This window comes from Gorilla gorilla, chromosome 4 (assembly GCF_029281585.2).
Source record: "Gorilla gorilla gorilla isolate KB3781 chromosome 4, NHGRI_mGorGor1-v2.1_pri, whole genome shotgun sequence".
NCBI classification, from domain to species: domain Eukaryota; kingdom Metazoa; phylum Chordata; class Mammalia; order Primates; family Hominidae; genus Gorilla; species Gorilla gorilla.
In genome coordinates this window covers 185,276,850-185,291,805 of record NC_073228.2, presented here as the reverse complement: position 1 = coordinate 185,291,805, position 14,956 = coordinate 185,276,850, and the positions used below count along the sequence as shown (strand labels likewise).

Genomic DNA, 14,956 nt, shown 5'->3' with positions numbered 1-14,956 from the left:
CTCCCTCCTTCGAGGTCAACTCCTACTAACACCCATGAGGAGGGAATTTGGCTCATAAAATAACACTTAATTAAAATGTATAATGTCCACATGTACATGAGAGATAAAAAGAATGCTTCTTCGGGTATGTTTCCAGCCCAATCTTTCAAAATACGTGAAGTATTTCTTAACCTACTATACCCTATAAATGATAAATATAAGATACTAAGATTTAAAATACTTTCAATAACACTTTCCTAGGCCTCCAGATGAGCACTACATAAGTTTATAATAAAATATTTTAAATAGCTACCATGTATTATGTGTTTATAATGTGCCAGGCACTGGAGTAATGTGTTTTCACATTTTAATCCTCATAAGCCAAAGACATAGATTTTTTATCTTCGTTTTAAAGTTGAAAGACCTAAGGCTCAGAGATAAATTTTTTAAAAAATCTTTAATCCCTTTATACAAGATTAGCTCATTCTCACAAGCCAAAAATAAAAACCAAAACTCCCATATCTCCCCATATAAAAAAATACTCTTTAACTTCTTTCTCCCTCCAGAACCCCTCCTCCCTCTCCTTTCTATCTTCAGCCAACATCTGGAAGGTTCTGTCTACATTCACTCCTCCATGTTAATGCCTCCCTCTTCCCCTCCTTTCCTTGCAACCTGGTTGCCTCTCACAGCAGTGAAACAGAAAGCTGTTTCCTCAGCCCATAACCAACTGTAACTTTGAATCACTGTGCACCCTTGGCCGCGGCCGCCTTCTCCTTCAATTTAACTCCCTGCCTTGATCCGCCATCTCTGGCATGCTCTACTTACATTCACTCCTCCTCTTCATGTGTTTCTGGGCTGCTTTGCCAACTCTTCTTCCTCTGCTGCCCTCATACATCCAGGCAGAGGAGCACAGCTTCTGCCTTGGCCTCCTGCCTTAGTTCTAACTGGTGTCCCCCTGAGCATCTCAAGCCCCCAGACTGGAGCCTGTGTTCTGGGGTTAATTCCCTTCCCCACCTATGGAGGCTTAGCTCCTGCCCACCGGTGGGGTTATCACAAGTGCCCGCCTTTTCCTCACACTCTGCCTCTTACAGGGTTTCCGTAGGCTGGCCATTTGTGAGTTGTGTGACCCTGGACCTCAGTGTCCTCCCATAGAAAACAAGGAGCATGAACTAGATTTATCTCTAGTGTCCTTTCTAGGTGTTTCTTTCTTTCTTTATTTTTAAACAAGATCTCACTCTGTCACCCAGGCTGGAGTGCAATGGCACTAACATGGCTCACTGCAGCCTCAACCTCCTGGGCTCAAATGATTCTCCTGCCTCAGCCTCCCAAGTAGCTGGGACCACCACTCCCAGCTAATTTTTTTATTCTTTGTAGAGATGGGGTTGCAATGTTTCCCAGGCTAGTCTCGAACTCCTGGGCTCCTAAGAATTTTAACATTTGAGTTTTCTTCCAACAAAGAGGTGGAGGAAAATATAACTTTATATAAACATGTATAAACCTGCTTCCCACTTTAATTAAGCCACAAATTCCTGCGGCAGCTAGGGATGTGAAGAGGCAAGTGAGAAGAGGAAATGTGCATAAGAGTCTCAGCAGCTTGGAAGTAAACAGGGAGGACTGAAGTGACACTGTTGCTCCGAAGGTGGCTGTTCATTAGCCTCCTTCTGTCCTTAGACCCAGCTGGAGCATTGCATGCACTGGCTCCCAGGTTGCAGGGGATGTCAGCAGCTCCAGCTCATCCGATTGAAGGAGGCCATGTGGCTTTCCCTGGACTTTCTGCTTGAACAGTGAATCCCTGTAGGGCCTGGATCCATTGCCCTCTTCTCCTCCCACCCCACCCAAGCACTCTTCTTCATGAGTTTGCTTTCTCCTATCTTTTTTTCCTCCACTTTTCCTTCAAAAATTGTTGATTAAGCACCTGCTATGGGCCAGACATTTTTCTAGAGTAACACCTCAATGAGCAGACAGGTTCTTGTTCTCATAGATCTTCCATTTTAGAGAGAAAGCTGAATGATAAACAAATAATACAGCAGGTGGTGAGGGGTGCTATAAAGAAGGATGAGCAGGGTAAGTGGGTGAGAAAATGTGCTACTTTGTCCTCTAGAGGCCAGGGAAAGCCTCTCTGTTTAGGTGATATTTGACAGAGATTTGAAGACACTGAAGGAGTGAGCCATTTGGATCTCTAGGGAAAGAGCATTCTTCCCCAGACAGAGAACAGCAAGTGCAAAGGCCATGATGAAGAAGGGAGCTTGGCCAGAGTGAGGGACACAAACGGCAGCCTACGGTGCATGCACGCCTTAAGAGATGAGGTTCCTGATGCCCTTTGACTGCCTAAGAGATCCCGTGCTCACAACACACAGCCCCAATCATCCTAAAATACATCTATGCTATAGGAACTTGTCCCAAAATATCCTTGCATAATGATTTACCTTCTGGTATCCCACCCATGAAAGCAGAAATTTCCTGCTTTCTCCTAATAATTACTAATAATTCTCCTAATAATTACTAATCTGTCTCCTCCCCCAAAATGTAAGGCCAAGAAGAGCACGGACTTGGCCTATTCATTCACTGCTCTATGTTCGGCTCCTATTTCAGTGCTAAAAACCAAGTGGGCCCTCAATAAATATTTTTGTGAATTTATTTATTTATTTATTTTATTTTTTGAGACGGAATCTCTCTCTTCCACCCAGGCTGGAGTGCAGTGGTGCGATCTTGGCTCGCTGCAACCTCCGTCTCCTGGGTTCAAGGAATTTCTGGCTAATTTTTGTATTTTTAGTAGAAACAGGGTTTCACCATGTTGGCCAGGCTGGTCTTGAACTCCTGACCTCAAATGATCCATCCACCTTGGCCTCCCAAAATGCGGGGATTACAGGCGTGAGCCACCGCACTTGGCCAGCCCTCAATAAATATTTATTTTCTAGGTGAAATGGGGAATCTAACTATGCTACATGGTAATGAGGCAGCTGACTTTCTTGGAAGCAGAAAACCTAATTCTAGATGTGGTGACATTAAAGCAATAAAGGAAGGACCTCTATAAATCACTCGTGGAGCTGAGCCTCAGCTCTCAAAGTGTTGGATTACAACTAGGGATGGCAAAATCCTATTAAAGGCACAACAACTCACCCCCTCCCTTCCATGCCCACTAGACTCTCTAATGAAGCGTGGCTGTCTCTCTCTGGAAAAAACTACGGAATTCTTCCCACCCAGTGCTCCTAGCAGCCACAACCAAAGGGTCAGAGGTGACCCTTACAATGAACCCAATTTGCCATCCCTCAATTAGATGTTTAAGATTCCTTTCCACTTTAATATCCTGTGGTGCAAATCTAAGCAAGCCTGCTTGTTTGGCCACATGGAGGTACATGTTCCTGCAAAATCAACCCCAAAAAATCCTATTGCTCACAGGTAAGCAGGTAACCCCTGCTTCTATAGCAGAGGCAGTCACTAGTAGTACTTGCTTCAATTGGGACAAATATTTTTCACCTGGAAACTAATTCAAGGCTACCTTTTTCAGACTCCTTCGAAGGCTGCTAGAATTGGTCCCTTGAGTAAGCTGAGTGTTGTGGTGCCCCTCAGTTCCCATGCCATAGAAGCTCGAACCTCATTCATTAATACACTAGCCCTAAGGCTTGAAACCAGTCTGGCCTGGCTTGGAGCCTTTAGATCACTCTCTAGCTTCTGGCCAATAAGAATGAGCTTCTAGGCCAGGCATGGCGGCTCACGCCTGTAATCCCAGCACTTTGGGAGGCCGAGGCAAGTGGATCACTTGCATCCAGGAGTTCAAGACCAGTCTGGGCAACATAGTGAAACCCCATCTCTACAAAAAAATACAAAAAATTAACCGGGCGTGGTGGCACGGGCCTGTAGTCTCAACTATTCAGGAGGCTGAAGTGGGAGGATCGCTTGTGTGGGGAGGTCAAGGCTGCAATAAGCTGTGATGACACCACTGTACTCCAGCCTGCATGACAGACTAAGGCTGGAGTGCAGTCTCCAAAAACAAAACAAAACAAAACCAAAAACCCGCAGCCTGCACCACTCCTACTGGTAGGCTTGCTCTGATATCAGCACTTCAAGCAGGTGATAACACTATGAGGTTTATTTTTAATTGCTAGGTGTGGTGGTTGTATTTCCTCAGAGTAAAAATGCACTTCCTTCCTCCCTTTGAAGTGAGATGTGGACCTGTGATTTGATCTGGCCAAGAAAGTGTGACCGAAAATGACCTGGACACTTCCAATGGGAGCTTTAAAAGCCAGTGCACAATTTATCACTGATCCTTTTTCTGCTTCAGTCATCGTAGAAGCCCAGGTCAGGATGGAACTCCCACCAGCCTGGATTGCTGATTAAGGATGCTCCATGTTAGAGCAAAAATATAAGTTGTTTTAAACCACAGACATTTGGAGGTGGTTTCTTATTGCAACATAACTAGTCTCTATTGACTGATACTCCATGGTGTAAGATTACTCATGGGATTTTTCTAGCTCAGAGTTTCTCAATTTTGGTAGGATTGACGTTTGGGGTTAGTTATGGCTTTCTTGCGGGGACCATCCTGTGCATTGCAGGATGTTAAGTGGCCTCCCTAGCCTTTACCCACTAGACACCAGCAGCACCCCATCCCAAGTTGTGACCATCAAAAATCCCTCAACAGTATGATTCCACTTATTTGAGGTACCTAGAGTAGTCAAAATCATGGAGACAGAAAGTCAAATGATGGTTGTCAGGGGCTGGGAGAAGAGGGAAATGGCGAGTTAGTGTTTAATGGGTACAGAGTTACAGTTTTGCAAAATAAAAAGAGCTCTATGGATGGATGGTGGTGATGGTTGCACATCAGTGTGAAGGTGCTTAGCGCCACTGAACTATACACATGAAAATGGTTCAAATGGCTAATTTTATGTTATGTGCTTTGCCACAATTTTTGAAAATGGAAAAAAAAATGTCTCCAGACATTGCCAATGTCCCCTGGAAAGCAAAATCGCCCCTGGTTAAGAACTAGTGTTCTAGCGGTAGTGCAACACATTCAATTGTAAAATATGTGTAAAAACGTGGGCTTAGGGCTCAGCCCTGCTTTTTGCCATTGAGGGTTAGAATCTCATCTCTCCTAAAATATTTTTTATCCACTCAGATTTTAGGCCAGGATCAACAGGACAATTGAACGGTTTGATCTAGAAAAAGCCCCTGTCTATGGACCCCAAACTGGTGTGATATGAATACACTCTGTAAAAACTCTTACACTGTTTTAAGCTTTACATCTGATAAACAGAGCACAGTAGAGACTCCACTTGGGATAATTTTTCCTGAAACCTACTTGTTTTTCATGCTGTTTCTGCAGCTAAGGTGCCTGGTCTTAAAATGTGTTGAAGCAAAAGAATGGGAAGAGCCAAGGGACACATCAGGGAGTTTCCAAATGACAGAACTGCAAACCTGCAGGGCAGTCCTCTGCTGAGGAAGAGGTAGCTTACACTCTGAATGCATCTTGAGGAGTATTCTCCATACCTGAGGAATAAATTAAGGCTAACAAGGGGGCCTAAATGGTGATTGGCTCTGCTCTTGACCAATTGAATTCCATGCTCGGAGTGAGGCGGCAGAGGGCTTCTTACACCCACCTCCACCACCATCACCCTGCCTAAGTCGTCTCAGAGAATCCTCTTTCTATCTCGTTATTGGGCTTACATTCTTATTGTGGGGAAAAGCAAGAGAGATCAGATTGTTGCTGTGTCTGTATAGAAAGAAGTAGACATAGGAGACTCCATTTTGTTCTGTACTAAGAAAAATTCCTCTGCCTTGAGATTCTGTTAATCTATAACCTTACCCCCAACCCCCTGCTCTCTGAAACATGTGCTGTGTCAACTCAGAGTTAAATGGATTAAGGGCGGTGCAAGATGTGCTTTGTTAAACAGATGCTTGAAGGCAGCATGCTCCTTAAGAGTCATCACCACTCCCTAATCTCAAGTACCCAGGGACACAAAAACTGCGGAAGGCCGCAGGGACCTCTGCCTAGGAAAGCCAGGTATTGTCCAAGGTTTCTCCCCATGTGATAGTCTGAAATATGGCCTCGTGGGAAGGGAAAGACCTGACCGTCCCCCAGCCCGACACCCGTAAAGGGTCTGTGCTGAGGAGGATTAGTATAAGAGGAAGGCATGCCTCTTGCAGTTGAGACAAGAGGAAGGCATCTGTCTCCTGCCTGTCCCTGGGCAATGGAATGTCTCGGTATAAAACCCGATTGTATGCTCCATCTACTGAGATAGGGAAAAACCGCCTTAGGGCTGGAGGTGGGACCTGCGGGCAGCAATACTGCTTTGTAAAGCATTGAGATGTTTATGTGTATGCATATCTAAAAGCACAGCACTTAATCCTTTACATTGTCTATGATGCAAAGACCTTTGTTCACGTGTTTGTCTGCTGACCCTCTCCCCACTATTGTCTTGTGACCCTGACACAACCCCCTTTTCTTTAAGCACCCACGAATGATCAATAAATACTAAGGGAACTCAGAGGCTGGCGGGATCCTCCATATGCTGAACGCTGGTCCCCCGGGTCCCCTTATTTCTTTCTCTATACTTTGTCTCTGTGTCTTTTTCTTTCCTAAGTCTCTCGTTCCACCTTACGAGAAAGACCCACAGGTGTGTAGGGGCAACCCAACCCTACACTTATGCTTCAGCCCTTTTCCATAATGACCCCTCCAGATTGCCACACTCTAGAACCACTACACAGGGTGGTGTTACTGCTGTATGGACACTTCATCTCAAAGTGAGGGGCCAGCTCACATGATTTGCAGGGTTCCTTTCTCTGGCCTTCTAAAACATTCTCCAGGTTGAGGCTGAAACTGCTCCCCCAAAGCCCCATAATAGGCATGAACAGATTATCCTCCTCTTCTTGGTTCTCATGGCTAGAATCCTTAACTAATCCTCTCCCCACAAAGTAGGGTTGATTTCACAAGCTGTTATTTCAGCTGCTTGTTCTGCCATCTGCTCTTGATTTGCTTGGTGAACACCTCCAGCGTGCTTGGAGCCGCACTGTCACGCTTCGCCCCAATCAGCTTCTGGCCCCCCACACTCAAACACATCTGCATCGGCACACCCCTCCCACACCCCAGTTCTGCCCACAGTGGATCCATCCATCTGCGCTCCAGGCCCTAGCCCCTTGGGAGCTTGCGCTATCAATTACTTGCACTTAGTTCCGAATCTTTAGCCACTCCATGTCCATGGTTATTTCATTTATTCAATGTAGTAACATGTTTAAACCTCTCCCGTCCTGGAAAAAAAAAAGTCCTACATTTAACCCTATCTCCCTCTTTAGCTTAAAGTCATCTGTAATCTTCCTTGCCATTCATTTACTCCATGTCCCAGGTTGAACAGTATCCACACACCCCCAAAAACTCATGTTCTCCCTAGGAATCTTAGAATGTGACTTTATTTGGAAATAGGGTTATTGCAGATGTAATTAGTTAGGAGTGGACCCTTAATCCACTATGACTGGTGTCGGTGTCCTTAGAAGAATAGAGGGAATGCAGAGGCACACGCAGACAGGAGGCCATGTGATGATGGGGGCGGAAACTGGGGTGATGCATCTACAAGCCAAGGAATGTCAGGGCTTGCAGGAAACCCCAGTTGCAGGAAACCCCAGAAGCGAATGGAAAGGCATGGAGCAGATTCTTCCTAGCATCTTCAGAGAGAGCATGGTGCTGCCAACACCTCGTTTTGAACTTCTAGCTTCCAAAACTGTGAGAGAAAAAATTTGTTGTTTTAACAAGACACCCAGTTTCTGGTATTTTGTGACAGCAGCCCTAGAAACTGAATATACCCTTTAAACCACCACCGTTTTCCTTTTGGTTCCAAGATTCTTTCGTGTATGACCTGCGAGAGCCAAATCCAGTCTTTATTTGGCCTCTCTGGAGCACGTGCAACTCATTTGTTCCTTATTGATGCTTCTCCCCCACATCCTTCTCGGCCTCGTTCATTGCTTCCTAATCTCACAGCCAGCTACCGCATACTGGAGTCCCTGGGTTCATCACCACCTTTTCCCACTCTGTTCATGCTCCACTGCAATCTCATCCAAATACCAGCTCTCCTCCCACCCCCATGCTGATGATTCCCCAAGCCCTCTGGCCTAAGCCTCTCTCCTGAGATCTACTTTGAGTTCCCCACTGCCTCCTGGACATTTCCACCTAGAACTTGTACAAGCACTTCAAAAACTACATGGCTAAAATGGAAGTCATGGTCTAGAAGCCTCCTTCCCAAATAAACCTGCTTTTCCTCCTGTAACCTGCACGTCAATGAGAGGCTTCACGTTCACACAGGGGCATAAGCCAGACACCTGGCATCTTCTTGGGCTTCTCCTCTGCACCCTTGGCCGTGGTCACTGAAGCCAAAGGACTCTGCCCATAAGGGTTTGGGGAATGTATCCTCTGCATCCCTGCTGCAGCTGCTTCAGCTCAGCCTCTTACCACCTCTTGTGGCTAGCGGAGACCTCCACTACACCAGACTTTCATGCTGCTCTGGGAGCACTTTCTTATACCACCTTGTTTTAAGCCATTCCCCTGCTTTGAATGCTTCAGGGTTTCCTGGTCACCTGCAGGATGCTGTCCTTAGCATTCCTCCACTTGGAATAACAATGCCTTGTAGCACCTGGCTTTCAGGAGTTTAGAGTGGAGGGGCTCTGCATTCAACTCCAGGACCTACCACATACTTGGTGCATGGCCCTGGGCAACATACTTACTCTCTCTGTGCCTCAGATTCCTCACCTGAAAATGGGGATACTAATAGTACCTACCTCATAGGGTTGTTGTAAAGATTAAATGAGCGAATATGTTCAGAGTACCCGGAACTGTGTCCAGCCTGTCGCAAGTGGGCACTAAATATTAACTGCTGTTGCTGTCAAGTATTACCTTTCCCCACTCATTTCTGTACAGCTTCCCATGTGCGTTGTTTTCCAGCCTATCAGAACACTCTTCCATCTTAGAAGAAAAAAAAAAAAGCCCCACCTGTGTTCCCCTGGCTCTTGGCCTTGACACACACTGTCTGGAACACCTTTCCCACCACCTCTCACCCCATGCTCCCTATGAACATACTTCGACTCATCTTTTCTAACCTAAGTACCCTCCCCTGCAGTCAAGCATGCTCTTCACTGAGCCTTCGTAAGGCCCTTGTGCTCACCTCTGTTGCAGCACAGACCACACTGCATTATAAAGGACCATCTTCTGTCTCTCTGTCCATCTTTCAGAGTTTGCTGTACTGATCTTAGTGATGTCAGCACGTGGCACTCAGCTAGACAAAGAAAGCAGGCTCAATAAAGGCTGGTAGAATTAAGTAAAGAATTGTATAAAGGCATTAAATAGAGATGGGGTACAAATATGTCCCAGGCTGCCTGTGATAGTCCTGGTTTACGCATTGTCCTGATATAATTACTAACAACACCATCTTTCACGGTCAAAAATATCTCCTTTGGACAATACATTATAAGGTCACTCTAGGTATTAGAGCTGTGATTCTCACCCTATCAGGCCCAATTTTCTCTTTGCTTAACAGCTATTTTAGAATACTCTATGCACTATCTTTAAATGGGATTGATAGGCAATAGAAACTGCCAATAACAGAATTTCAAAAAAACCAATGTAATACCCTAAATAGAATGCTAAATGGAAAATGAAGGAGATTTTTTAAAAAGTAGCTTAAACTAAAATTATGTGTGCAGTATTTTGATGTGTAAATGCTTAGGTCTTACACTTCTGGCCAAGATGGAATAACAGAGACCAAAATTACTTTCTGACCTAAAACAACAAAAATACTGGACAAAATATATGAAACTATGGCCCTCAAGCAACAAAGGGAATCAATCACTGGAATCAAGCATCAAAAGGCAGTGATCCTCAAGAAATGAGAAACAAATGAGGCTAGCCCCACAATTGACCTCCCGAACACCTTAGAAAACTTCCCAGGCCACAGCACAGGAAGAAAGAATGCAGATGGAGCTCAGAGATCTTCCTGAGTTGAGAGGACAGAACTGTGAGTCTGGGAAGGCCAATGTGGCTAGAATTCATTGGGCAGAATATTGAGGAGGAGAGGGCTGTACAGAGACAGAGCTCAGGAAATCTGAAGATAATACTTACCCTCCTTGACTGTTTAACAGAGTAGTGACCAGAGTATGCAGGTATGAAAATCGCCTGAGAGGCTGGACCCGGTGGCTCGCACCTGCAATCCCAGCACTTTGGGAGGCTGAGGTGGGTGGATCACAAAGTCAGGAGATAGAGACCACCCTGGCAAACATGGTGAAACCCCATCTCTACTAAAAATACAAAAATTAGCCGGGTGTGGTGACACACGCCTCTAGTCCCAGCAACTCAGGAGGCTGAGGCAGGAGAATCTCTTGAACCTGGGAGGCAGTGGTTGCAGTCACCCGAGAACCAGCAAAGCACGGGCAACAGAGCAAGACTCAGTCTCAAAAAAAAAAAAAGAAAGGAAAAAGAAAACTGCCTGAGAATGGAAAAAGAATCATCCACAGAGAGAGCCAGCCCCTCTTCCCCCCTGGCTCTTGGGACCCCGATCGCAAGGTGGGGAGGCACCTCGCGAGGCGTGGTCTCAGAGCCAGCCCCTCTTCCCCCACTGGCCTTTAGGACCCCCGTCGCAGGAGGAAGAGGCAACCCCCACGAGGTGGGGACTGAGAGGCACCCCTCTAAGCCTTCTGGCTCTTAGGACCCCCATCACACGGGGGAAAGGCACCGCCCGCGGGCGGGTACAGAGAGCCAGCCCCTCTTCTGCTCCTGGCTTTTACGACCCCCATCGCAGGGGGGGGAGGCACCCCCCGCGAGGCGGGGACTGAGAGCCAGCCACTCTTCCCCCACTGGCTCTTAGGACTCCCATCGCAGGAAGGGGAGGCACTCCCCGCGAGGCGGGGACGGAGAGCCAGCCCCTCTTCCCCCACTGGCTCTTAGGACCCCCATCGCAGGGTAGCAAGGTACCCCCCACGAGGCGGGGACTGAGAGTCAGCCATTCTTCCACCCCGGCTCTTAGGACCCCCATCGCAGTGGGCGGATGCACCCCTGGAGAGGCGTGGACTTACACCCAGCCGCTCTTCCCCCCTGGCTCTTGGGACCCCCATCGCAGGAAGTGGAGGCACTCCCCGCGAGGCAGGGACTGAGAGCCAGCCCCTCTTCCCCTCCTGGCTCTTAGGACCCCCACCGCAGGGGGGGGAGGCACTCCCCGCGAGGCGGGGACTGAAAGCCAGCCCCTCTTCCCCCACTGGCCCTTAGGACCCCCATCGCGGGGAGGGGAGGCACCCCCCGTGAGACGGGGTCTCAGAGCAAGCCCCTCTTCCCCCACTGGCCCTTAGGACCACTATCGCGGGGGGTGAGGCACCCCCCGTGAGACGGGGTCTCAGAGCCAGCCCCTCTTCCCCCACTGGCTCTTAGGACCCCCATCGCAGGAAGGGGAGGCACTCCCCGCGAGGCGGGGACTGAGAGCCAGCCCCTCTTCCCCCACTGGCTCTTAGGACCCCCATTGCCGGGGGGGGAGAGGCACCCCCCATGAGGCGGGGTTTCAGAGCCAGCCCCTCTTCCCCCACTGGCCCTTACAACCCCCATCGCAGGGACGAGAGGCACCCCCCGCGAGGCGGGGTCTCAGAGCCACCCCTCTTCCCCCACTGGCCCTTACAACCCCCATCGCGGGAGGGGAGGCACCCCCCGTGAGGCGGGGTCTCAGAGCCAGCCCCTCTTACCCCACTGGCCCTTAGTTCCCCCATCTCAGGGGGGGGAGGCACCCCCCATGAGGCGGGGTCTCAGAGCCAGCCCCTCTTCCCCCACTGGCCATTAGGACACCCATCGCAGGAGGGGGAGGCACCCCCCGTGAGGTGGGGTCTCAGAGCCAGCCCCACTTACCCCACTGGCCCTTAGTTCCCCCATCTCGGGGGGGGGAGGCACCCCCCGTGAGGCGGGGTCTCAGAGCCAGCCGCTCTTCCCCCACTGCCCCTTAGTTCCCCCATCTCAGGGGGGTGGAGGCACCCCCCGTGAGGTGGGGTCTCAGAGCCAGCCCCTCTTACCCCGCTGGCTCTGAGGATCCTCCGTGGACTCACAGCCTCTTTACCATATTGTGAGTAATATCATCTCCCCCTCTGGAGATTACGAACTCTTTCACAGACGGGTGTACACCCGTCTGTATTGGGAGTAATATCATCGTCTTCCTCCCTGAATATGAAGAACAGTATCACAGGGGTGTTTCTACTCCCTGCGATATCGCGTGTCATATCCTCCTCTCCCACGTTGCAATTAGAAGGAATATCAGTGGGGGCGTGTCCACCTGTAGGGAAAAGAAAGAGAGATCAGACTGTCACTGTGTCCATGTAGAAAGGAAAGACATAAGAGACTCCATTTTGAAAAAGACCTGTCCTTTAAACAACTGCTTTGCTGAGATGTTGTTAATTTGTAGCTTTGCCCTAGCCGCTTGGCCCCAGCCACTTTGACCCAACCTGGAGCTCACAAAAACATGTGTTGTATAAAATCAAAGTTTAAGGGATGTAGGGCTGTGCAGGACGTGCCTTGTTAACAAAACGTTTACCAGCAGTATACTTGGTAAAAGTCATCGCCGTTCTCTAGTCTCAATAAACCGGGGGCACAACGCACTGTGGAAAGCCGCAGGGACCTCTGCCCTTGAAAGCAGGGTATTGTCCAAGCTTTCTCCCCATGTGATAGTCTGAAATACGGCCTCGTGGGATGAGAAAGACCTGACCGTCCCCCAGCCCGACACCCGTAACGGGTCTGTGCTGAGGTGGATTAGTCAAAGAGGAAAGCCTCTTGCAGCTGAGATGGAGGAAGGCCACTATCTCCCGCTTGCCCCTGGGAACTGAATGTCTCGGTGTCAAACCCGATTGTACATTCGTTCAACTCTGAGATAGGAGAAAAGCTGCCCTGTGGGCGGGAGGCGAGACATGTTTGCAGTAACACTGCCTTGTTCTTCTTTACTCCACTGAGATGTTTGGGTGGAGAGAAACAAATCTGGCTTACGTGCACGTCCAGTCAGAGTACCTTCCCTTGAACCTAATTATGACATAGATTCTTTTGCTCACATGTCTTCTGCTGACTCTCTCCTTATCATCACCCTGCTCTCCTACTACATTCCTTTCTGCTAAAATAATGAAAATCATAATCAATAAAAACCGAGGGAACTCAGAGGCTGGTGCCGGTGCAGGTCCTTGGTGTGCTGAGCGCCGGTCCCCTGGACCCACTGTTGTATCTTTACACTTGGTCTCTGTGTCTTATTTCTTTTCTCAGTCTCTCGTCCCACCCAACTAGAAATACTCACAGGTGTGGAGGGGCAGTCCACCACTTCATCCACCTTCTGTCATATTGAAAGTAACATCATCTTCTTCCCTCCAGGATCGTGGGAATAATATCCCTGGGGGGTTTCCACTTTCTGCCATGTATGTAGTCATATCACCCCCTCCGCCGTGGAATATCATTAAGGAACATCTCACACGGGGGTGTATACTTCCTCCGATATTGGGAGTGACATCAACCTCTCGGTCTCTGAATATGAGGAAGAAAATCACAGGGCGGGTGTACACCTCGTGCTCTACGATGGGGAGTCATATCTGTCTGTTATGGGGAGTAATATCATCCTCTCCCTTTCAGGATACTAATAACAACTTAACAGGCTGTGTGAACACAGCCTGCGATGCTGAAATTATTATCATCCTCTCCCCCTCTTCCTCCCCTGGCTCTTAGGATGCCCATCTCAGCGGAGCGAGCCAACCCCCGCGAGGCGGGGACTGAGCCAGCCCGTTCCCCCCATGGCTCTTAGGATCCGTATCGCGAGGGGGGGAGGCACCCCTGGCGAGGCGCGGGCTTAGAGCCAGCCGCTCTTCCCCCCCTGGCTCTTGGGACCCCCATCGCAGGGGGGGAGGCACCCCCCGCGAGGCGGGGACTGAGAGCCAGCCGCTCTTTGCCCCATGGCTCTTAGGACCCCCATCGCAGGGAGGGGAGGCACCCCCCGCAAGGCGGTGAATGAGAGCCAGCCCTTCTTCCTCGCCCAACTCTAAGGATCCCCATCACACGGGGGAGGCACACCCCGCGAGGCGGAGACTGAGAGCCAGTCCCTCTTCCCCCCCTGGCTTATGACCCCCATCGAGGATTCTAAGATCCTTAGGACCGACCTGGAGGGCTGTGGGTATCAGGTGTCCAAGAAGAAAACTCAGATCTGCCGACGACCGCAGGTAGCTTACTTGGGATTTACTATTCGACAGGTGTCCGAAAGCAGCCCGGGATCCGAAAGAAAGCAGGTCATTTGCAATCTTCCGGAGCCTAAGGGCAGAAGGCTGCTGAGAGAATTCCTAGGAGCTGTGGGGTTTTGTAGACTGCGGAGCCCAACTTTGCAGTATTAGCCACGCCTTTCTATGACGTCACAAAGGGGGCGGGGACCGGGAACATTTGGAATGGGGATTCCAACAACAGCAAGTCTTTCATGACTTAAAGGAAAAACTTCTGAAAGCCCCAGCCCAGGGGCTAGCGGATCTCACAAAGCCTTTTCCACTGTATCCGTCAGAGAAAAGATGGCAGCTGGACTTTAAACCCAAACTGTGGGGCCCTGGCTGAGGCCGGTGGCCTACCTCTCTAAACAGCTAGACAGGGTTTCTAAACGATGGCCCCCCTGTGTGAGGGCCTTGGCAGCAACTGCCCTGCTAGTACAAGAAGCAAATCAGCTGACTCTTGGGTAAAACTAGAACATAAACACCCCCCAAGCTGTGGTAACTGAAAGCCAGCCCCTCTTCCCCTCCTGGCTCTTAGGACCCCCATCGCAGGAAGGGGAGGCACTCCCCGCGAGGCGGGGACTGAGAGCCAGCCCCTCTTCCCCCACTGGCCCTTAGGACCCCCATCGCGGGAGGGGAGGCCCCCCCCGTGAGGCGGGGTCTCAGAGCAAGCCCCTCTTCCCCCACTGGCCTTTAGGAACCCCATCGCAGCGGGGGGAGGCACCCCCTGTGAGGTGGGGTCTCAGAGCCAGCC

At 49.5% G+C, this 14,956-nt stretch overlaps 1 protein-coding gene and 1 pseudogene across 1 annotated transcript in view; both read right to left on the bottom strand.

Moving 5' to 3' along the window:
• LOC101149650 (uncharacterized) overlaps positions 1-14,956 on the bottom strand; it is a 96,381-nt gene that overhangs the window by 76,563 nt on the left and 4,862 nt on the right. The window contains 1 exon segment of the mRNA XM_063705979.1: positions 12,088-12,257. Within this exon segment, the coding sequence (XP_063562049.1) occupies positions 12,088-12,257 (170 nt within the window).
• LOC115934648 (putative uncharacterized protein FLJ45355) overlaps positions 7,365-14,956 on the bottom strand; it is a 40,552-nt pseudogene continuing 32,960 nt past the window's right edge.